The 25,653-nt window shown below is 40.5% G+C and overlaps 1 protein-coding gene and 2 pseudogenes across 1 annotated transcript; 1 reads left to right on the forward strand and 2 right to left on the reverse strand.

The window, feature by feature from the left end:
• Nucleotides 1-5,255: 5,255 nt before the first annotated feature.
• LOC143564206 (glutaredoxin-C13 pseudogene) lies at nt 5,256-5,946 on the reverse strand (annotated as a pseudogene).
• Nucleotides 5,947-18,588: 12,642 nt separating this feature from the next.
• Nucleotides 18,589-19,344, forward strand: LOC143564207 (monothiol glutaredoxin-S2 pseudogene; annotated as a pseudogene).
• A 1,318-nt stretch (nt 19,345-20,662) lies between these two features.
• Nucleotides 20,663-22,867, reverse strand: LOC143564222 (zinc finger CCCH domain-containing protein 32-like). The gene is made up of 6 exons (XM_077051566.1): nt 22,649-22,867; nt 22,440-22,508; nt 22,224-22,343; nt 21,844-22,131; nt 21,021-21,314; nt 20,663-20,960 (listed from the first exon to the last, which is right to left on the reverse strand). The coding sequence occupies exons 1-6, from the start codon at nt 22,817-22,819 to the stop codon at nt 20,682-20,684; spliced, it is 1,221 nt and encodes a 406-aa protein (XP_076907681.1). The 5' UTR covers nt 22,820-22,867; the 3' UTR covers nt 20,663-20,681.
• Between the last annotated feature and the right edge of the window lie 2,786 nt (nt 22,868-25,653).

Raw genomic sequence — 25,653 nt, forward strand, 5'->3', positions numbered from 1 at the left:
CTGAATTGCAAACCCTAACCTGCTAAAGACATACCCCTGCCCCTTTGGAGTCGACACATTGCTATGCACAACCTGTTGGACCCTGGTTAGAAAACGGATAGCTTCCGGTGCCAAGGAGCCAAATGTATCAAAAGCCAGAGGGACAAAAACATGTTGGTTCTCTTTGCAGGCTTTAGCATGTTTCTCCACCTTCTTCGTTTCAGCCCTTTTCATTGCTTGCCCAGCTACAAACCCATTATCCCTCAAACCAGCTAAGGGAGATACCCCTGTGAGGTCAACACAAGCGTGTTTTCCCCCGGCCCAACCAAAGACGAGCAAATCCGCCGGTCGTAGAGTGGATCTCCCTTCCGTGGGGTCTGTAAGGAAGTTTACGGGGGCTTCCTTTTTAGCTGATATCCCAGCTCGCCTTAAGATGTCCCAAAGAACGTCCCGCACCCAATCATGTCGGTATTTGAACCCAGGCATCTCCTTGCAATGAACCGCATGCTCTCCGAATTTATCCAGGCAGGCCTTACGGCAGATCGGACATGTTTCGTCTTCTGGGTACATTGGGACCATCAAACGGTACTTAAGAATGACCCTATACTCGACCGCAGACATGCTTTGGCCCAAGCCATCAATCGGGATAACGGTCAGAAAATCTTGGGCATGAGGACCTTGTAAGCATTCAAAAACCGCCTTCTGTCGGGGGGACAACCAGGCTCTGAGCGATTTTTCAAAAAAGGGCATGTCTTTTGAAAATAAATTTGAAAAGTAAACAAAAAGCATGTCTTTTTGGCAGTCTCACTCACTTCTTTAATCCTTTTTTAAAAGGATTGAGCTGAGCAAAGCATGATCGTTGTTGATCATTGTGGCATTATTGTTTTTAATAAGTATTATTTTATTATTGTGAAGCACTAGCTATCTTTTTATCTTATAGTTGTTTTCTACCTTTTTTAGCACTAGAAGTTCAAAAACATGATCAAGTGATCATGGGTTTAGTGGGTATCCAACTATTCATCAATTATCAAACCCCTACAACTCAGAGTTGGATGGAAATGAGTACACGGCAAGCGGTCATAAACTATTTAAAATTGGTTATGTTAAAGTCTCGTTGCAAGTCAAGTGTATGTAAGTTCAAGCCTAAACTGAATAGATCATATAATAAACGAGCTCAATCTCAATCCAAACTTCATGCCGAGCTTTACCCGACCCACAAGTCTAAATCAACCTATTATTTACATTAGTAAAGCTATTACATAATTTATAAATATAAAATTAAATAAGTAATATTAAATTATACAAAGTAAAAACAACTAAATAATATATGTTACGGTGTGTATGTAATCATAATTATACAATATTTGTAAGCATCATCAAATGGTAATTTAAGTTTTATGTAGATTTGGAAAGCATCATATAAAAGGCATAATACAACAGGATAGAAGGAAAGTATGCTTCCATCCATTAATAGTTTATGTTATTTTTAAGGGCTGCTATAAACATTAGTGATGCTATATAAGATACCAGGTGACATAATCATACGGACGGGCAGTATGAAAGGGCGTAAAATATTATATGGGTCATTATTGTATGACTTTTTCAATGGTAACGTCAACCATTATTGTGTGAGTGTACTACATCATACGGGCCATATAATTTGGTGACACCAACTCATATGGCTTGTATAAAATATTAAGGTCTGTATGATGAACTAGACTAGCATGTTATATGACCTTGTATTACCATTTTGTCCATCTCATACAGTCAGCTGTAACATATAACTATATAAAGAGCAATACTAAACTTAGGTGACTGGTTAAACGTGTCGCTAACGTTCGTAACTGATGACTTAAGTTTACTAAGTCCATTGTAAAATAGAAGTAGAAAAGCATGCAACCCGTTGACATTAGTTGATGTGGTTGTGTAAAAGTTGTTTTCACCTTACGTATTTAACAACCTTTGTTAACAAATTAATATAACATGAGTCATGAATAGCATGTGGTGTTTGTTTGTATTCTATTAAAGGCAGCCATTGGGGTAGAAAACAAAAAATAACCACTTTAATAGGAGTTCATAGTTTGCCAAAGCAAGTTGGCAAAAACACCTAGTAAAGTATCTACTTCTAGTCCTATCCATCTAAGCTTGGTTGATACCAACTTCGTATTATTTTGTTAAAACTATTCGATATATAACTTAACGTAAGGCGGGTATGTTGGTTTCTTGTGCTTGATAGTTCCCACATTCTTATGATATAAATGATAGTTAAGCTTGAATGTGTAGCTAAACAAAACAAGCTTATGATATAAATGATATTGTTTCTAGTGGTTGATATGTAACATAGTTTTTCTTTGTTTTTTTCTTATTGAATGATCAAGATATTAAAACCATAAGTGAAACCATCGCAAGAAGCGAGAAGCCCAAAACATACAAGCAATTCCTTTTGCTTCTATGTTTCACTCATAGATATGACATGGTCATGATATCAACAATTAAAGTTCCTTGTATTGTTATCTTTAACTCCTTGTAAGCTTTCTGCACATTCAAGGATTTCCTGACGAGACATGTGTTCTAAAACCAAACCTATAGTGAGTTGGCACATTTTTGTAACCAAGCCAACCTCAACCCAAGCTCGGCTAGTTGTCGAATTTAGGCTCATCTAACTTCAAATCGAGCTCGAGCCTAGCTGAGCTGCCTCGTTTAATTTCTAGCTCGAGCTCAAACCCACCTTGGGTCGACTCATGAACAGCATTTTAGAAAATTTCGGAAATACAAGAAATTAACATTGTCAGGTATTATAACTAAAAATTGATTTCAGTAGTTCCAAATCTATAAAATCTTACATTCAAAAGAAAAAGAAAATAAAAACAAAATAATGAATAATGTAAAACTGTGTTTCCTTTAATCAAAGATCATATGAAAAATGAAAACAAAAGGCCTCAGATTAGCATGTTGCCACATTCTTCTTCGCATCAAAGACTCCACGGCAATGACTACCGTAGATGCGCAATTTTTTCGTCCTTGACACTCATGGCACATAATTGGCAAACAAATTCAAAAATTAAAAATAAAAACATTTGAAATAATAACGGCGATCGGAAGCTAATTCAGCATCGTTCATCTAATTACAGAGAGGTGAAATTGACGGCGCTGGGTTGCTCGTCAAATTACATTAGGGTTTCATGTGAAACACTGAAATATGACGGCTTCTAATCATATATAGATGAGGCTTTTTTTTAAAGATATAGACATTGCGCCAGTGTTTAGTCAAAGTAAAGATCCAGACCAATTTGTTTTTGGCCCAAATATATTAATGATACTACTTTGTGCAAACAAGCCAAGCCTGAGCTCGGCTCCTTTCGAGATCTATTTTTAAAGCTCGAGTTTGGCTCGTGATTAGATTTCAAGCTCGAGCTCGGGACGTTTACTATTTATCAATATTTTTAGATAATTATAATTATTTTTATATATTAATTAACAATTATTAAAAATATATTTTAAAAAATTATATAAATGACATGCTCGGGCTCGTTTATTAAAAAAGCTTACTTTTAGGCTTGAACTCGGGCTTCGATTAAGCTCGGCTCAATCGAGCTTTTTAACGAGCCTATCTCGAGTAGCGAGCAGCTCGACTCATTTGCACCCCTACTTTGTTGTTGATGGGTGAAAAAAAATGATAAAAAAGCTGGTTTCTCGACCTAACCCAACCTGAACTGGTTAAATGTTCGTGTTCGTTCAGTTAAAGTAAATAAATGATGTTCATCATTCGTTTACAGTCACCCAAAATTCTTGCACAACAAATCCGGGTTCAATGGCCCAATGCCCCAATGGCCGGGGTTCGAAGGCAAAGCAGGATTTAAGGGCTTTACATAGCTATAATTATCAACGGTTATAAGTTATAACTAAAGGCTAGGTGATTTCTTAGCAAAGCCTAAGTCAAGTCGGGGCACGACCCAATCGTCCAATAAGGTGATTAGCCCGCTAAGGGGTAATTAAATTACTTGTTGGCCAAATTGGTTTAACTATTGATTCTTTGAGTAATTTCAATCCAAAAGTGATTCGAACATGATTTATAGAGATATAAACGCGTATTCGATTTCTGTAAAACCTACAATCTATTTTCTTTTTTTGTGTAACAAAACATATACATTTCTTTTATAGTTTTAGAAATATTCACGGACGTACTGTTGTGATATGGTCAAGAGGCTAAAGATTTTATGCTACTAAATATTCTGCAAAATATAGTAGAGGGTGTACCACCATTACCAAAAAGAATATAAGAAAAAATCCGGCATGTACTACCATTACAGATATCATTTTCATCTAACACAGCCAAAAAGTATGCATATGTGCATGTGATGTTTTCCAAGCATTTTAAACAATAAATCTATAGAATAGTTACACAGAATGCACAAATATAACATCATTTTCATGCATTCTTGCCTACTTTAATGTTCCTTTTTTGCGCTTTTGACAATTTAAAAGGTTATCTAACACGCCGGGGCCAAGTGCAGTTGTTAAAAAATGTTACTTTATTTGACAGTCGTTTGTGCTTTTATGATTCCAAGTTTTCAACAGCTTATTATATATGTGTGCATATTTACTCGTTTTTATATACATGTATGCATATATGCAACTTTATCACATGAGGAATATTCAGATAACAAAAGATCAAAGCAAGTCTAATGAAGAAGCTAGCATATATACCAGTAAAATATTGTTCTAGCACAATCTTTTTTCTTTTTTTCTTTTTTCTTCTTCTAGGTAAAAGGGACGGCAGCCCGGTATAATTTATTAATATAAAGAATATAAAACTGATCCTAAGGGTCGACTATTCCTCGGAAGGAAATTTATCATTGGGCGTGACAAGTGGCTTATTTGCATTTTAGGAGAGCTCTGGTATATTTGTAGAGTGCTCAAGTTAAGATTCACTGGCCGCCACCGGGCTTCTGAGAAGGGGAACTGTAAACAAAAATATAGGATTACCAAATAAATAAAAGTGACTGAAATTTAAAGAGTATTCAGTACCTCTCTTTATTTAAAAGTAGAGCATATATCCTCTTTTAACTTTTTATGAAAATCATGGTTCAGAAATGTAAAAGGTGGAATATATCAGCTACATGTTCGGCCGATTTTGTATGATTCTTAACTCAAGATTACACGTTTTGTATACATCAAATGTATCTGGAAGGATTGAAACTATGTTATGTTTTAGCCTCCTTTTCCTTTGGAAGATTCATATATATAATATATATACACACACACATACAAGAAAGTTCTTAATAAATAATAGATCATAATCACATTCATCTGAAGCATATAGTTATGTGTTTCCAGCAAACACATGTGAACAGATTAAATAAGTTACATTCATAGTCCAGAAACTAATAATAATCATAATAACCTAACAATCAAATCTTGCTTACTATAGAATTAATAATTATAAATTTATAATAACAAGCTATTTAAATACTAGTAAGAATTAATAATCTAGTTGACTGCTACTACTCATCATTCTTGAGCCAACCTTTATTTCCTTACATAAAATGTACCCATAAGTATGCAAGTTTATTTAAGCCATGAGTGACTGATACGGTTTCAACAGTGGAATAAGCGAGCCGCTTAGGTGGAGCGACATGACCTCGTTGGTGGACCCCACAAGCTTGCCACCTATGAACACTGCTGGCACAGTAGGTGAGCTGCACCCAAGTTTAGGAAGAGCCTTCTCCATCTCCCGTCCTTCGGGATGTTGGTCAATTTCATAAACTATAGGGTTGACCCTAAGTTCATGGAACAGAATGGTGACTGCATAACACAAGCAACATGTGCTCTTGGTGAATATCACAACTCCATTCTGTGATGTCAATGCTTGTATCTTCTCCATGTCAAAGGATCAAAATCCGAGTGAATTAGATCGCGATCCGATGATTTGGGAGATGAGATTTGCTTGAAGTTTGATGTTTTCATGCCACTTCTATTTATATTAAAACGAAACAAGAAAGATCGAAGAAAAGATGCTTGAAAACAACTAAAGGTCGGTATCTTTTGAAAGATAGATACCGTTTGAAAGAACAAGTTGAACACATATATTCTCCTTGTATTTGCACTATTTCAGTCAGAAAATACATTGATTACATATATACATGTACCAAATGATCATTAAGTAAAGGTGGTTTAGTTGTTTGAACAACGTGGGCGATTAAAAGACCATGTGTTTGTGTCCTCCACATTCGACGGGCCTAATTACTTAGCAGTACATGAAAAGGAAGAAAGTTTAAAGGGCTGGTCAATATTTGTTCAAACAGATTCCTTCAATCGATTTCTAAATATTTATATTCTCAGGGTAAAAAGACTGGGAATGAGATTGCTTTCGGTCGGCTTTGTATGATTCTTTATATTGCGCCACCAACTTGGTTACTTTCTTTCGAACATGCGAATATTGCGAGCGTGTGAGTTCGTTCACATGGTTTCAAGCTCAGTGAATCTAAACTGAATGAAGTATTACCTAGTACTTACACAGATATAAAACAAAATTAGGCAGTTGATGTATCAATATAAGCCTATATCAGTATATATTTTAGTTTCTAGAAACATATATATGAAGTTTGGTGACCAGGATCGATAAACACAAACAATAGTTTTAGATCATAAGCTCGATCTTTGTAACTTTCATTAGCTCGAAAGATTACAATGCATCTCTCAATGATATAACCCACAAGCTCGGGTATATATATTAGTTTAAACATGAAAACCTAATTAGACTAGAATACAAACTCTTTATCATACTCAAATACTAATTAGTAAAAACATATTTAAATAAGAATTAATAAATAAATTCCTTGTTGTCCAAGTCATTGGCTCGACTTGTTCACCATGTAATTTATTCCTGTAAACCAAGTCATGTGCTCAACTTGATAAATAAGACACCAATTCATCATAGGCTCGGTGAGTCAGCCCAATAGAAATTACGTCCAACAATATATCTATACTCCATAAACCAACCATCATGATCTTGATTCTAGTAATGTAGGTCCTTTTTGGATAGATCTAACAGCTTTACTCGGATCAATCCGTGTTGTTAGCTAGCGGAAATCACTAACAACACTCGGATCTCGGAGCTTAGTTTGTAAAATATAAGAAAGAAAGGTAGAAAAGTGGGTTTGGTGAGAGAGAGAAAACTGTTGGAAAATTGGATAATGTGAATGAAAATTTATTGAATTATTATATTAAATTCTTTATGTCACTTGTTTGATTTATTAGAATTTATATTGATATTAAATTCTTCATATGGTGGAAAACTCTTGAGTGGAGCTCTTTATGAATTTGATTAGTTTTTATTAGACTTTATGTCTCTAATTAAATTTATAATTAAGAGAGATTATTCACCATCCATAACTCTTATACATAATAGGCTATGTGCCTCATTTTAGAAATACTAGAAAAAGTATTAGTTTGAAAATACAAGGAGATGTATGCATACATGAAGAGTTCTTGGTGAAGAAGAAAGTCTTGAAGATCCATATGTTGGGAATATATAGAGATGAGTTTCTCTAATTAATTCATCTAGCTTTTTTATTCTATTTTTTTCCACAAGTTTTAACACTACAATTTACCCGATGTAGCCTCGGGCCATGGACATCTCCGGCAGTACCAACTGCTTAGGCTGTTGTACCCTGGGAGACAGACGCGTTGTCTTATGTAGAGGCGTGAAATCTGTTTTAAGGGAAGCGTGTTAAACGCGTGCCTCAGCCTCAACCGTCAAATTTAGTTTGTTCATGTTGCAGCCAAGAGCCGACTAGAAGACCTTGTTTTGGTAAAAGTTGAAACTAAGTTCTTGTTAGCACGTAGTTTATTCTAACTTTCTTGTGGTTTAATGAAACAAAATATAAGTGTTAGCTTATATAAAGAAATTATAGCAATATAAAAATCTTACCAACACTATGCGCTCCTTTGGATCACTCTTCCTTGTTTGTATATTCGTGTAAAGCTAGCTCCCATGACTAGGTTTCATACCCTTCTCCTTTTTCGAAAAAGACAATATGTTAAGTTGCTAGTTTTAACTAAACAAATTAAAATGTTGTCAACATATTAATCAATTGTGGTGTTTTGTGCCTTGGAATTACGGTTGGAGGCGATAAACAAGTGAGACACTGGTCGGGAAATGATACGACAACTCAAATTCAAAATGGATCAGATGCTGGCCAAATGACAACAAGACCATGGACGACTTTGTGATCATACACCACCAGACACGCTCCCCTACTTAACTAGCATTTTCTATTTTTTTTTTCTTACTATAATTAGAACCTATTTATTTATGATTAACTTATTTATTATTGTTACATTTATTTAAAGTTAGATATTAAATCAACTAGTTAGATAACAAAACATTTTTTTATCATGTGGGCTCAAATAAATGAACTAGTTAAGTATCTTCTAAGGCACCCAAATAAATGACAAAAGGTGGTATCAACTTAAGTTTGGGTTCTCTTATAGGATCACAATCATGTGGTAGTCAAGCAACAAACAATTAAATGGCCCTTCACTTTGTTTTGAGCCAGTTATGCAAATCTTCCTGACCTCCAGTCACATGGCAGATCATTGTGCTTTCTTTCTTAAGGAATGTACTATTACCGATGTACTCAAACAACACAACTTCTCCATCACCGACGCCTGTTTAATGATATGTTTTCCGTTTGGTAATTGTAGAGAACAAAATTTGACATTCAGGTTTGCTGATATGCATTCTGTATAAGTGGCCCTAAGTTTCATCTTTGGCCGGTTATACAAATTGACTCCTCGCGCAAGTTTTTATTCATCATCGCTTTCCTTTTTTCCTTTAGCTTTTGAGTTGTATGTATGTGGTCATTTCTAGTGTTCCTATCATATGGTTTCGTATATTCGATCCTGATCATCACACATGAAAGATAGGGATATATCTAAAAGAATACATTAATATTCCTTCGTCACTCAATCTTAGTTAGAATCACTAAAAGGGTTCATATTACTTAATTACTGCAAGTTATAGAAAGTCTAACAACTAATAAAAATCAAAATTAATTCGACGTAGTCATCATGAACGTAAGTAATTTGTAGCTTAAGAATTTACATTATAGGGTAATGAAGAGGTAGGTCCCAGCAGAGCCCAGTTGGACCCGCAAGACTCACCTTCAAAAGAGACGTCTGCGCAGAAACCAACTGGATACGCAGGACCCACCATGCTCAGAGACGTGACGTCCTTACGCGCAGTACGCAAGCTGTTCCCGCAGGAAATGCCTCCCAATGGTGAAGTACTCTGCCTGTTCCCGCAGCTGCGGATACAAGCCATCAGGGAAGGCCACCCGCGCAGCAAGGCTACACGCACAAGGCACTTAGCTCTCAATCATTCAGTGTCACCTGAAGGAATGAGCAAAGCCGGGAACAACCCCGCACAAAGGCGGGAGGGGGAATACTCCCGCCCAACTAAGCCAGTCCGTACGATACGGGAAGATCTTCTGTACTGTACCTGACGAGGTATGGGCAAAAGATCTGACCAAAGATACGACAGCTTATTGACAACAGTATGGCGAGCAGCATGCTCTTGTACTGTATGTCACTATTAGCCGCTGCCTACTCACCAACTCCTGTCATACCACGTGCATAGCCGGCAGTTGGTGGAAAAGGAATAGTACACAGCAGGCCTGGTCACTGTCAGCCGCTGCCTACCCACCAACTACCAGCAGGGCACGTGCGTAGGCCACAGTTGGTAGAACAGGAATACTATTCAGCCGGCCACACCTCCTTGGAAACCTACCTTCGGCTATAAATACCCCAAATGGTATGATCATCTCATCTTATCATATTATCATCATATTATACCTGATATCTGCTCTAGCAATCTCTTAATATACATTTATATTTAAAGAGCAATCTAGTCTGATTCTCACGCCGGAGGGTGGTCACAAGGAGGAACCCCCCCCCATTCTCAGTGACAAGCTCACGGTGTCTGTTTTGCAGGTTATCAGAAGAACCATCTTTACCGGGTCTAACCCCTCGTGGGAAACATCTATCTAACCCCCAGGTTATCCGTAATCTGCCCGGGGTCCGGTTAGTGTTTCTTCATTGGCGCCATCCGTGCATAAAAGCTAGAACTTCATTTCTTTTCAGTTTTTTCAAACTTCTGAAAAGATGGTTAAAGAAATTCCGGTAACCACAACCCCAGCTACTGGGGGAATACCGACTACACAGTTTTTACAAACACTACCCCGGTTACCCAAGCCGGGGCAAGTGAAGTAAATTTTACGAACACTACCCCAGTTACCCAAGCTGGGGCAAGTGCAGTAAATAATCGCTCACTGGGATTCACCGATACCCAGTTAGAGAAACGAACAAGACTCCCCCGCCAAACACTCGATGAAGTTAAGGCATGGGCGGAGGCACGTCAGAAGGAATTCCAAGCTGAGTTGGACAAACGCTTGCGTTCCGTCCAACAGGCTGACGAATTCGAAGAATACTTGGACGATGACTCGGAGGAATCCGACACAGACGCGAACCCTCGCCATAGGGCAAAAGGGAAGCGTAAGGAAACGGACTCCCAACCGAGAAGGCGTTTTGGAGAAGCCTTCAAACCAAAAAACGCAGGTGGAAGCCAACGTGACTTCTCCAAAACATTCAGACCAACTGTTGCAAATGCGGGAACGTCCAAATTTGCAAGGGACATTGCGGAAGCAATTGCCCCAAAAAGTGCCAAACAAATGTCCAACATAGGCACATATGATGGTATATCTGACCCAGACGATCATTTGAACAGATTCATAGCGGGGGCAACCGTCAGCAATTGGACGGAACCTACGTGGTGTTACATGTTCCAAATGACGCTTGTTGGGCCAGCTAGAGCGTGGTTCGATCGTTTACTGGTCAACCACATCTACGACTGGGCAGACTTCCAACAGAAGTTTAGCCAACACTTCAGCCAACAACGAAAGTATACCGAAGAACAATGGACAATCCTCAAATGCATTCGAGAGGAGGATGAATCTTTGCCAGACTTCATCACTCGCTTCAACTCAAAGAAGCTAAGTCTGGGTAACATTAGCGAAGATCTTGTTCGCGCTGCTTTTATTCACGGCGCGAACGACCCAGAGCTCATCCGCACCTTAACGGGTAAAGATGGCATGCCATCCACATGGGATGCCATCATGACAGCAGCTAAACGCTTTACGGAAACTGAGAGGCAACTGGGTAGAGATCTCCCACAGAGCACAAACCTCTACACCCAGAAAACAAGAGAAGACAACGTCCTTACCGCCCGACTAAACAAAAAGCGGAAGCTAGGCATTTGGCAGTCAAGGGTAAACTTTGACACCTCATCCGGCTTGCAACATCGGTTAGGCGGAAGGGATAACGCACAGTCAAACCAGAACTCCAGATGGACGCCACTCACCAAAAGCGTCACCGAGATATTCGCCACTGAGGAGCTCCCATGGCCAAAGGCTCCAATAATCCGACATCGTCACAATGCTGATCGGAGCAAATACTGTGACTTTCACAGGACAAAAGGCCACAACACTGAAGAATGCATAGACGTAAAGGACATGGTCGAAGCATTTGTCAGAGATGGGACGCTCGCGCACCTCGTTGCGCAATGAACGCTGAGCAGGCTGATGCGTGTAGAACCCCAGCTGGGGAAAACACGAATAAAATTGCAGCGTCAATGTGGAGACTACATGCTGCGTAAAGAACGAGATCCCGAACCAGGTGCATATCGGCTCGATGGCACTCCCATCCCAACAACATGGAAGGGAGCTCAATTACACAGTTTGCATGTAGATCAATTCCAAATTTGTAAAGAAAAGGCCCAGAGCCACTTCTAATGGAAATGATTCTCCTTAGATCATCGACGCTGATAATTTTACATTTATACTTGTAACTTTCAACACTGATGCCGGTCTTCAACGCATACATAGGTGTGAAAGAAGTCGTTGTGGGGAAGGCGGCAAAACCCGCATAAACCCAAAAAATGGCAAACCTTCACGCAGGTCAGTTAAAGGTAAAGTTCAGTCATCCCACTAAATGAAAGTATCATGATAAGAGGAAACTGAACACTAACCTATTAACAACCGGGCGTCGAACGGATAACTTAATTCAAAACAGAATTTCTTACAAAAGGATGAGGAAAACCTACACGCAGGTCAGATGTAGGTAAAGTTTAGCCATCTCACTAAGTGCAAGTGACGGTCCTACTCGCACAATCACGAAAGAGGAAGCAAAACTTCAACCTATTATCTGCCACGTTCAAAGGTTAACTTATCCTAAACACTTAGAAATTTCTAAAAAGATGAGGAAAACCTCCACGCAGGTCAGATGTAGGTAAAGTTTAGCCATCCTACTAAGTGCAAGTGACGGTCCTACCCGAACAATCACGAAAGAGGAAGCAAAACTTCAACCTATTATCTACCACGTTCAAAGGTTAACTTATTCTAAGCACTTGGAAAATTGCTAATTTAAACTAAAGTATGCAAGTCATATAACGTTTATAAAGCAAGGAATCCAGTGAAAATAGCGGTCTTAACCGCACAAAGATTTATATTTCATAATATTCATTACAAGAATAGCCGGGTAACTACCCGCCTACAAGAATATAAATCTATACAAGCTAAACCTATCCTAGCAGTGGGAAGGGATCTTCAGGATCAAGCTTCAGGGCCACTTCCACTTGGACCAGCACCATCGGTAGAGCGTGGCGGTTCAATGAAAGCTTTAAGGATAGCTAACCCATCATCAGCAGCAGCAACTTGGTTCACCTTCTCCACCACCGGATGCGGGAAGGCGGCATACTGATTCACTGCTTGGTCGTAAACAGCTTCAGTATCAACATTATACAAAGGGAAGTTGGAAGGCGGGATGCCTTTCTCAACGAACCCTAGACCAAGCAGGAAGCCGGCCTTTTCCCCATCCTCGTGAGAACGTTGAGGGCTGCGCTCATAGCATCGTCATAAGACGTATCAGCAAAGACCCGATGCACAACCTACAAGAAAAAATACAAGTATCAAAACCTTTTCTATTTACAAAGAAAAGCGTGAAGACATGAAGCTAAACATACCTGAGACAACGCTTCTCGAAGAAGCCATTCCTTGGCAACCAGAGCCTCCTGGAGGGCAGCTTGAGCTTCGTTACGGGCGCGTTCGGCTTCACTTTTATTGAGGTTGGCAAGCAACACTTCTTTAGCCGCAGCCTCTTCGACGCCCTTTAGCTTCCGCTCAGTATGGTCAAGCACCCCCCTCTGGTCCAAGATCTCCTGGAGCTTTTTGGCGTCTTCCATCGCCAAGGCATCATGAGCCTGCTGGAGAGCCTCTAATTTGGCTTTAAGCTCCTCATTCTCCACGCGTAGAGGCTCAGCAACAGCTTCAGCCTTGGTGGCCCTCTCGGTTGCGTTCCTTGCAGTTTCCTTAGCCAGCCGAAGCTGTTCGTTAACAGCTTGGGCAGCCTTGGAACGGGCCTCGAGTCGGGCCTGAACTTCAACCTCGAGGGCCTTGAAGGCCTTCTCCTTTTCCGCAGCCACTGCGGTAAGCTTTACGTTCTCCTCCCGGACAGCCCGCGCCCGAGCTACTTCTTGAAGGCGAGCTGCTTTTAACTTGTCGTTTTCACGACAAAGCAGCTCGACGCGCGGCTGCATCCGGGCTAGGAGAACCCGAAGCTCATTGGTTAGCCTACCCTTCTGGTAGCTAGCCATGGCTTCCCCCAACGCACCACTGGGAGCAGCGTGACGAGCCCATTCCACGCACTCCACAGGTGTGCGAAGGGTTGTTCCTCGGCGGATGTTCCATCGTGGAACATACACTTCATTGGAATCCGACACTGCAAAAAACATAAAGCAGTTAGGAAAAGATGATAAAAATATGAAATAGGCCAAAAGAACCCTACGCACCTGTAGGGTCAACAACAGGCCGATAGCCGCCAAACCCATCACCTGAACCCAAGGGAAATCCATCCAAGAGGTCAGGCAGATGGGAAGGAGGCAGAGGTTGGCGATAAGCCCCATGCATACCTGAAGGATCGGCCGTCGTTGCTGATGACGGAGGAGGCATGGTAACAGCCGCTGCGGTCGCCGCTGCGGAATCCGCAGCAAAAGTAACCGCCGGCTCAGTGAAAGATGCGGTAAAAATGGCACTGACAGCCGGCGGTGATGTCATCACAGCTGGAACAGTCAGCTCAACGGAGTGAGCAACTGAACCAGCGGAAGCAGGCGCAGGCGCAGCCGCCTGGGTCGTCGCCTCAGGTAGGCTGACCAAGCCTACCGTCATGGGCGGAGGGGTACTCCTCTGCGCTCCACCCTGGAATGCGTCAACATCCACGCCTGCACAAAGAAAGATATTAATGATGGAAAGCTATGAAGTTAAAGATAAAGGAAGTTTGTACTTATGGGTTTTCTTGAGCCTAAATGTACGGAAAGGCGGGGATGAACCCGATGGAGCCGGCCTCTTCATGCCGCTCACCATTGTCATCCTGGGCTCTCCGGAGGTGACAGTTGTCGCAGCCTCCTGAGCGGCGGTCTTATCACCACCGGGATTCCCCGCCACCTCTTCGCTCTCGGTCTCCGAATCAGACCGAGGCACCGGATCGGCAGTGGAGGCCACCTTCTCCTTCCCCTTCCCGCCGGCAGCCTTCTTCTTCCGCACCAACGGAGGACCATCTGCGGATTCCTCATCAGAACATAAGATTAGAGGAATTCCAGCAGAGGTTTCAACATTGAGGGGTCGAGGGTTGAATAGCGCCTTACCTGGCCGCCTGGCGCTAAGGATCTCGTGGCCTAACGGGTAGACCTCCACGAACCGATCCGCCGTTTGTTCTAGGATGGGCAACTCGTTCTCGTCTAGAGCGCGAGTACCCATCCGAGCGGGACCGTCAGCCTCCCGCGGGTACATGAGCGACTGTAAGTCGTTCCCCTCTGAAATAAACAGGAAAGAAGTTAGAAGAAATTCTAAATCAACAAAAAGAAACAGAGCATACCGTAAGGAACAGAGTTCGAACCGTATTCAAGGACGATTGGGATCTTTTGCGCATCCGCATCCTTCCACACCCGGCTCATCCCGAGCATCACCATCCCGGACTCCGCAAACCGGTAAACCAGATATTGGACTCGGGATATCTTCGAAAACCATTCCGCCTCCTGGTAGTTGGAGGCGTGAAGGCTGGGAAGTGCTTGCCCATTCTTGAATTTCATGGCAAGGGGGATGGCGCGAGCGGAGATGTAGAAGAACTCCCGCTTCCACGAGCGAAGACTGCGCTCGGTTGCGCAAATCTTCAAACCCTTGATTCGGGTTATCAGCGTATACCACCCCTGGATGCACCTCCAAGAGTAGAAGGTCATCAGGCGGTCGACGAAGAGCTCAATGCCCAGTATCCGGCACACCCACTCGAAGTGGCGAATCTTGGCGATCGCCATCGGATGCACCTCGGTCAGGTGCACACCGTGCCTCTCCAGGACACGGTACACAAAGTTTGTCAACGGGAACCTAAGATTCCCATAGACAAAGAATGCAGCATATACCCCGATCTTGCCTCTGGGGGCATCATACACCGTCTGATGGGGTTCAGGAAACTCAGGCTCGAGAGACTCGAGCATGAACTTCCTGACGATGTACTGATACAGATCGACAGGCAGAGCACACTGGCACTCGCCAGCAGTACTCTTGTCATCGGCGAACACCCCAGCCTCCTGGGCTGTAGATTCGAGATCACGAGAAGACATCTTGCAGATGAAAGAAGAAAACGATTTCAAGAGAATGCTCGACTGAAAGGTGAGTATTCGCCGGAAATCGTTTTGAAGATGAAGAGAAAAGTGAAAGTGTGGATTACAAAAAACCCTCTCCCCCTTTATATACTAATCGCAATTAATGCGATGAATTTAATGCGGAAGAGAGAGAAATCGAAGGTGCAATGAAACTATGACACGTGGCAAAAAGCAAGCTGGCAACAGCTGTTGAAAGGACGCGTACCATTAGTTTCGCGCCCACGCGCCCGAAAAATCGCGCCCACGCGCCTGAAAAAGCGTCTGGAATGACCATGTACTGTCACGTCACCATAACTTCCTGCACGTCCTGACACAGTCAGAAGAAACCGTCGCACGACGTTTCAGAGGTTTGGACTGTTCTTATCCTTTCACCAACCCTTCGAATTTCAAAAAAATTCAAAAAGATTCAAAAGTAAGCGGGAAAATACCCCTTACCTTGGCAACCAAGTAACCATAAGACGGGTGCGGGTACAGTGTTAAAGCAAAACCCTTCACATACTTAGCACCTGCAGAGAATTGAAGCCAAGAATACCTCGGCAACCAAGTAACTATAAGACGGGTGCGGGTACAGTGTTAAGGCAAAACCCTTCACATACCTAGCACCCGCAGGGAATTGACGCCAGGAATACCTTGGAAGTAAAGTAACCGTAAGACGAGCTCGGGTACAGTGTCAAGGCAAAACCCTTCACATACCTAGCGCTCCGCAGGGAATTGAAACCAAGAAGGATCTTCTGGTAATGCTTGAGGAAACGGAAATAACATCCCCGCATAGCGGGAACGTCGAGAACTACATTGTTTGAAGCTCCAGGATGGAATTGGTGGTTTTAACATAATTGATCACTATGTTCAAAACTACCAAAACCTCATGGAGAATCCACACAAGTGGGACTCAACGCTCCTGACTTGCGAGGAGGTTACAGACCTACCCGCATCATACCCAAAGATCAAGCAGGAAAGTCGGGAATTTCTGCAAGTGACAAGGACTTCCGCGGGAAGAATCCCCATGGAAAACCTTAAAAAACCCTTTTCAAAACCCTTTGCTTAAGTCCAAAAGTTCACCTCACTTTATTAAACATTCATGAGAAGAACATTGGACTGGGGGGACTTGAAGAGGTAGGTCCCAGCAGAGCCCAGTTGGACCCGCAAGACTCACCTTCAAAAGAGACGTCTGCGCAGAAACCAACTGGATACGCAGGACCCACCATGCTCAGAGACGTGACGTCCTTACGCGCAGTACGCAAGCTGTTCCCGCAGGAAATGCCTCCCAATGGTGAAGTACTCTGCCTGTTCCCGCAGCTGCGGATACAAGCCATCAGGGAAGGCCACCCGCGCAGCAAGGCTACACGCACAAGGCACTTAGCTCTCAATCATTCAGTGTCACCTGAAGGAATGAGCAAAGCCGGGAACAACCCCGCACAAAGGCGGGAGGGGGAATACTCCCGCCCAACTAAGCCAGTCCGTACGATACGGGAAGATCTTCTGTACTGTACCTGACGAGGTATGGGAAAAAGATCTGACCAAAGATACGACAGCTTATTGACAACAGTATGGCGAGCAGCATGCTCTTGTACTGTATGTCACTATTAGCCGCTGCATACTCACCAACTCCTGTCATACCACGTGCATAGCCGGCAGTTGGTGGAAAAGGAATAGTACACAGCAGGCCTGGTCACTGTCAGCCGCTGCCTACCCACCAACTACCAGCAGGGCACGTGCGTAGGCCACAGTTGGTAGAACAGGAATACTATTCAGCCGGCCACACCTCCTTGGAAACCTACCTTCAGCTATAAATACCCCAAATGGTATGATCATCTCATCTTATCATATTATCATCATATTATACCTGATATCTGCTCTAGCAATCTCTTAATATACATTTATATTTAAAGAGCAATCTAGTCTGATTCTCACGCCGGAGGGTGGTCACAAGGAGGAACCCCCCCCCCTTCTCAGTGACAAGCTCACGGTGTCTGTTTTGCAGGTTATCAGAAGAACCATCTTTACCGGGTCTAACCCCTCGTGGGAAACATCTATCTAACCCCCAGGTTATCCGTAATCTGCCCGGGGTCCGGTTAGTGTTTCTTCAGGTAACAAGAGATTGTAGCAACCATTGTAATTTAGGATTATGTAATATTCCCATCCAATTGAAATCGATAACCTTGCAATGACTTCTAAGTTCTAATATATATGTAATCTCGTAAACATGTAATTTGAAAACTTTTAGCCTATGAATATATCTAACAAACCATCGCCTGTCGACATGGCGCCTTCTCTAATCCGATAAACATAGATAGGTTGTTGGTTCCCTTATATATGTTACTCTTTTTCGGCCCTGTATAATATACGCTTGCGGTCAAAAAAGGGTGTCAGTTTATCCATGCCTAGTCTGAACCGCCCGCATTCAATTGCAACTACCAACCTCAAGTCCTCAACACTTTTTCACTAAGAGTTGTATACTAGTATCAATTCAACTTAAATGATTTGGTGATTTTCTTCCTATAAAAGTGAAGTCTTTGTTATGTTCGATTACATATACTTTTTTACACATAAAAACTTTCTCGTTTTTGTTAAACTTTCTGAATTATCTGATTAAGATTTTGTAACCAAAATACTTTAATATGAAAGTGATCAATTCCATGCGATTCTGAAAACTGAAAACTATCTAGGACAATTTGAAAAACACAAGAACCTACACTAACGAGATGCCTCGAAACTTCTGTTTTGATGGTAAAAATAAAATAAAAAATTCTCACATGAGCACCAAAATATATCCTTTGGAATACACGGCACCTATGTTATTCTCACATGAGCACCAAAAGATATCCCAAGACAATGATTGTTGTCAAGATCTCCTAACAGTTAGTGTCTTGTGTGCAGTAGTACCCCTAGTATCGTACACCAAGATCCGAAAAAACACCCTAGCTAAGCCTCTATATATTATCTCAATTTAACGTACAAGTTCTTCAAATCTACTCAACAAGCATTTTCTTATATAGATATCTATATATATATAGCTCAAACATATATATATATATACATCAATCTGTTACTTCTAAGAACCTCTTACTACAATCTCTTTCTCATATTAATATATATCCTTATATCCTTAGACAATGACCATGGTTACAAGATTGGGTGCTGAAATGCCGGTGGTAATATTTAGCAAAAGTTTTTGCAGCATGTCTCACACAATCAAGACTCTGATCTACGGTTTTGGGGCAAATCCCACGGTTTATGAGCTAGATGAGCATCCTGATGGGCAGCAACTAGAGACAGAGTTAAAAGAACTAGGATGTAAGCCAACTGTACCCGTCGTATTTATAGGGGAAGAGCTGATTGGTGGTTCAAATGAGATCATGACACTCCATCTTAAGGGAAAGCTAGTCAAAAAGCTCAAGAAGGCCAAAGCTATATGGATTTAACTTCTACAGTAAAAGTTTGTATTAGTAATAAATAGACTGGCAACAGTATCGTGTTTTAGGTGTAGACACTATTATGCTTCAGTGGTTTATGTCGGCCTTCTGGCAAAACCTTAAAGTTTTCATTCTGATGTAATGTCAATAATGATATAAACATCATAATAACTGAGATTATTCGTACTAGTTTATCTTAATTCTTATGTAAACAATGAGCGGATTTCCAAAAACAAAAGCCATGAATCTTTGTGACATCAACCCAAGAAACTACAGATGGACATCAGTTGTGCAAAGTAACATATGTTGCGTACACATAGAGGGATACAGTATGAACCTTATATAAGTGTTATTAAGATCATTTTTGGTATGACTGAATTTACTTGACACCCGAGTGAAATAATACTATGTATGAAGTACATTTTTGTTCGAGACTATCAAAGGGCAGGGGCCCTTGGTGAGGGTCCAAGGAGCGGAGACCATGGTGGCGGTTATTAAGTGATGCCCACAATGAAAAATAACATATTTTACCTTGTTGAAATGTTACTTAAAGTTACCTCAAATTTGTATGATTGACGAAAAAGTTACATAGAATTAGTCATTAGTCATAATTGATTATTTGTGGTAATTATGAGAAGTAAGTTACTACTAATAAGAAGCAACTTGATTCATTAGTGACAAAGGGGGTGATCCATAGTAAACTACTATTAGTTAGCACTAACTTGTTAGCACTAACTTGTGCATCAGCGCCAGGTCGATAAACAATAACTCAAATCAGAAGCAACTTGGTTCATTAGATATCATCACGCAATCTTGAAGAAACGAGGAAGAAAGAATGGTTCTTGATGAGAGCTATTAACTTGACAAGTAGTCCAGGATTAGCTCTTGTATCATTTTAAAATGGGTATTGTACATACTCTCCCGGGCTTGTTGTCCAGTGAGTGAACTCATATGGTACTTGTTTTCCTAAGACGGCTCATTCAATCCGAATCCATCCTTCTGCATAAGATCCATATTTGATACATTTTTCAAACGGGCCCTATGGACCCTTAAATAATTTTGCTCAAAACAGGTTTAGCAGGTTTGGAAACCAACCCCATTTTGACCAATTAACGGCCTAACACCGCAATCCACCTGTTTTGCAAGGCTTAAAGACCGCTCAATAGCCAAATTTAACAATACTTTAATAAAACAAAAGGAAGAGAACATTAAAAAAACTAATCAATCATAAAAGGAAAAAAACACAGAGACGTAATTCCAAAATCCTTTGATTCCCAGAGGTTAGCAATTTAGCATCATCGTTCTATACACATATCAGATAGAATGCAATCAAAAGTGTAATAAACTTCAACTTACACAGCCTAAATAGCAGGATAAATATTTCCTATACTTTAATATATATTAAATATAAATACCAATTGACAAGCATGGCACCATACTTCATAAACACACACACACACTATATATATATATATATTATAACCATCTTGCTATAACATCTAAACCACCATCTTCCACTACCTTGTTGAAGAACTTTGACTTTGACTCGAGAGCTGCATGCCCCCTGTTGACCCCATTTGACCCAGAGGGAACATCAAACCACCTGAACTACTTGAACGAGGGTCAATTTTAGACCAATCAGAGAATGAACCCGAAGGAGCCATGGTCATATACGGTGCAACCGGTATGTCAGTAGGTCCATATGTAACCGCACTTGAAACCGGGTGGTCAAACTTGCAGGTCTGCCCGAACCTGCAAAGCCCGTTTTTTACATAATAACTGCAAGCGTCCACCCCCTGTTCATTCACAATAGTTACCATCTTATAATTATAATAATTAGATTATAACGGGCTTACCGGACGCAAAGGGAGACCGAGGGGGCTGAGGGCACAATTGTCAATTGGTATAGCCCAATCGGGTGGATGATGAAACTTACAACTGGCACCAAATTTACAATCACCATTTTTTATGTAGTATTGACATTCGGGTTGACCAGGTCTTTCTGGAAATACTCTGTCGGTTTGAGTACTGCTTATCTGGCCAGCTGAAGGGGGGAAAGGACGATATTGGGCTGCAAAAGGCGGGCCCGAAGTATTCACTCCATATACAGAAGGTCGAGCTCCTGGAGACGGGGCCGGGCTTACGCGTCCCTGCATCTCATAAACTATTGACACATTAAGAATAGAGGTGCACAATGGAACCAGTTAACCGAACCTAAAACCCAAACCGAACCAGCTCGGAACCGAAAATGTTGTAACCAGTTTGGAACTGAAATTAACCGCAGGTTCGGGACCGGTTTGTAGTTTTGAAGCAGGAACTGGTTTGGAGTTTATGGTTCACGAACCGGTTTGGAACTGATGTATGTATCTATGTACTTTTGTATGTATGCATATATGTACATTTTGTATGCATGCATGTCTACTATGTATGTTATGTATCTATAAATGTATATTACGTATTTATGTAATTTATTCGTGAATGTTTTATGCATGCATGTTTTATGTGTGTATTTATGTATGTATGTATGTTTTATACTAAAACAAAAAATACGCTTCATAAAAAGCCAGTTCCTAACCGAACCTGAAACGGTTCCACCGGATAGGGTTTTCAGTCTCATAAACCGGCTTTGACCATGTTGACCAGGACTGATAATTAATTAGAAACTGTATTTTTTCTTACCGAGTAAGGACTCCAATTTGGTAAAGGAACCATGCCAGGTGGAAGTAACACGGGACCATAAGCACCAGGCGGGTAGGAACCAGGTACTAATGGTGGTCTAGCAGCCCTATATCCAGTTGACGGGCCCACATACTGTTCAGGTAAACGAGACTGCACGGTTGAATAAAACGGGCGTGCAGATGCAGCTGGCGGTAAGGACACGCCAGTCAGTTGAGGATGATTGAATCTACAAGTTATACCGAATTTGCACTGCCCCGTTTGCAAATAATAGGAGCAGTCTTTCTCGTCCTGTTTTAACACACAAAAGTTTGCAGATTTGACACTCGCGCACAACAAGAAACAATCACTTGTAACAGAAAATATGAGATGGGAATAGTTACTGTTCGTAATGGATATCCGTAAGAATTTAGTGGCACATTACTCAACGATCCACCCGCGTGTCTAGGATGGTCAAACTTGCATGATGCACCAAACCTACATGTACCTGTTCTTAAATAATACTGCAACATTCAGAAAATACAAACAATCATTAAACAGAAGTTAAATGCATGTCTAAATCTGAAAAAGCTTAATCTTAATATAAAAAAACAGAGTACCTGGCAAGAAGGTTCTCCTGGATGCTCTGGGTATGGCCCACTTACTGCAGTTCTTGCACCTCCTAAAGCCTAATCAATGGTTTCACCATATTATGATGAATCAGAGAGTACAATTTATATGTGCAAATCACTAAATCTACTTAATCATAATCACATTCTATACAGAACAGAACATTATATCAAAATAAGCTCATGATCAAAGGGAATACCGAGCTACGACGATCAGGCGGATGATTAAACCTGCAGTTGGTACCATACACACACGTTCCGGTCCTCATATAATAAGCACAATCCACCACACCAAATCTCTCAGGATAAAACTCTCCTCCTATTCCTATTCCACTCGATAACTCCAATCGCATCATCGGTCCTACACACATTCCCCAAATTACACACACACACACACCATAACCAAAGTCCGTACATTATTCTAAACCCTAAATAAATAAACCAATAAATAATTCACCAAAACATAAAGTTATACCTATCATCAAAGCATTGCCTTCAATCCCGGTATCCTGACCCGTCTGTAACCAAACCGACCCGATTCTCCCCGTGCTCCGTCCGTACACCTCCATTAATTAGGTTTTCAAGCTCTTTTTACACCAAACGCAAAATAATTTCAGCGAAATTAAACTCAATTAACACCGAATTGGATAATGCAGACTGATTTGTGTTTTGTACAAGTGATCGAATAATTAGGGTTAGATTGATTTGATGATGAATTTGGTGTTTATGGGGTGAGGCTGAGTTCATCAACTTTATGTGAAGTTGATGAGTAACTTAACTCACACTGCTGTTGTTTTGTGGAATTACTTTATTGCCCATTTGGTGATGATGTGGCTGTGTGTGTGAAATAGATGCTTTGACAGGACATTTTCGTCTTTTTATGATTTGGTTATGAGTAGTAGTAATTATTGGACGGTGTGAAACTCTGTGAATGTGACGTAAATTCTGTCTGAAATATGTTTGTTTGTGCACAAATATATTTTTTGTTCAAATTAGACGTAAAGAGAATATAATGGGATGTGTTATTCATACACCCTTTATGAGGTGTATATAGAGATAAGATGTGTGTTAAAAGAGTGTGTGAATATTCAAAAAGGGTGTGTGAATAACCATTGTCAATATAATTTGAGATGTACATTATATGAAATTATGAATTGTATTCTTATTTTATAATGTCTTAAAAATTATATTTTTATTTTAATATAAAATTGAATTTTACGCGGCTAAGGTGCTAATGTTTTCGGTGTTCGTCGCTCAAGTTTTGGTTGAAGATGGCGTGGATGGTCGAAATTCATGTGGTAGGTGATTGTATAATATTGGTGTGGTGGTTAAAGGTGATCGGCAAAGTGGTGAAGATATAAAGTTGTGGTATGTCTATACCTATTAAAGAATCGTAGTATGTGGTTTAGTCTTTTTATCACTTCAATAGTTTTATACGTTATTATTGTATGTAACAATTTAGAAGTTTGGTGTTGCCAATTTCTCATTGGGTCATTTTGCAGCATCGTATTGGTGTTATTTTTGTATAGGTATGTAATGAACGTAACGATAACTGAGAAAATGTCAATTTTGTTTTTGTTCTTTTTTATTATTTTGTTTTAGTTATGGTGTCGTGATGAACGTGACAATAACCGACTGAATTCGCCTATACTCATCACATTTGTTTTAGTTCCAATATCGTAACAAAAACCGGCCAAATGCTGGTGTTTTTTTAGTTCCAATACCATAACGAACATGATAAAAAACCGACCAAATTATTGTAGACTCGCCGCCTCAACGTCTGCGATCGATAATGGTCGGGTTTTACCAATGATCGTTACCAGCCGACGCCACGCCATTTGTCCACCACAATTTTTATTTTAATATTTTGTTATTTTTTTGTCTTAGCTCCAGTACAACAACACACTTAACAAAAACCGGCTGAATTCGCGTCGACTTACCGCATCAACGCTTGGGTTTTACCACGCAAGGGTTTTATCGACCTGTATGACGCAACTCGCCTGGAAGAACGCTAATTCCACTATATAATCAGTTAAAACCTAAAGTTACAAAGAAAAAAGAGTTGATGTTTAATTTAGTTGAAGGTGTTAAAGGTGGTGATGATAATTAGATACAATCCGAAGAAACAAGGTTTTGACTTTTAAGGTAATGTGGTATGGATTAGTGGAGGGGCCGTGTGGTCCTAGCTGGCATGGTGTGGACGGCAAGGAACACCATGCCTCCTTTCCATTCGTCACATAGCGTAACTAGCTTGGTCATTAATAATGTGTTGTTTGTTTTTTAAGAGGTAAAATGTCTTTAGTCTGCGGATCACATCTGAAAATATCTGTAGAAGAAAAAGTGGACTCTTGAATGATCCTCCGACGGCTCTTTTGATACACAAATAGTTTCACACAAACTATAGGTACATAGAAAAATTTAATTAAACTAAAATACTTAAATATATTAAATAAAAGGAATGAATAATGGTAGATATAACATATGTTGTGTGATTGAGATGAATGGTAAAAGAGTTAGCATTGTGGCGAAATGGTGAAGAATAAAGAATGGAGTATCATGGTACTATTACTATTACATGAATAATTGAAGATGATGAAACTAGGAGATGGTCTGGCGCATTTTTTATTTCTTTTAAAGTTAAGGAATAAATGGTCATTTCATATTATTACTACATGTTAGGTAACAAGATGCTATATGTATACATAGCACTTTTAAGGCGATTAATAATTGTTGTTTCCGAAATAGATTTTCCTTTAAAAAAATAAAACTAAAAAATGGTGTAATTTTCCAAAAAGGTAAAGAAGTATACAAAGAGTGCAAGTGAACCACAAGAATTCAACGTACATTGTTGTAACTATAAAGTGTTCAAAAATTTTTATCGGCTAATATTAAAGAGCGCGTGAGGTCCTAATTTCACAAAAAAAAATTATTTTCTTATTGGATCCTTTTCTTTTGTCATTTTTTTAAACGGTGTTTGTCATCCAAGATGTTGTTATTTTTTTAAACGGTGTTCGTCATCCAAGATGTTGTTGGCTTCTTTTCTAAAATAGTGTTCATTCTACCGACGCGTTTATTAATCGTTTGAAATTTGAACATATTTATTACTAACTAGTGATTTAAAGTCGTCGCGTTGTACAAGGGACAGGTCGGTTAAATTAGGGTTGTAGTAAAGCGCAAACGTTGAGTCAGTAAGATGCCGTAAATT

Source organism: Bidens hawaiensis, unplaced genomic scaffold (genome assembly GCF_021521415.1).
Source record: "Bidens hawaiensis isolate Kalapana, Puna unplaced genomic scaffold, B.hawaiensis_p1.1 tig00021834_1, whole genome shotgun sequence".
In the NCBI taxonomy this organism is placed as follows: Eukaryota; Viridiplantae; Streptophyta; class Magnoliopsida; order Asterales; family Asteraceae; genus Bidens; species Bidens hawaiensis.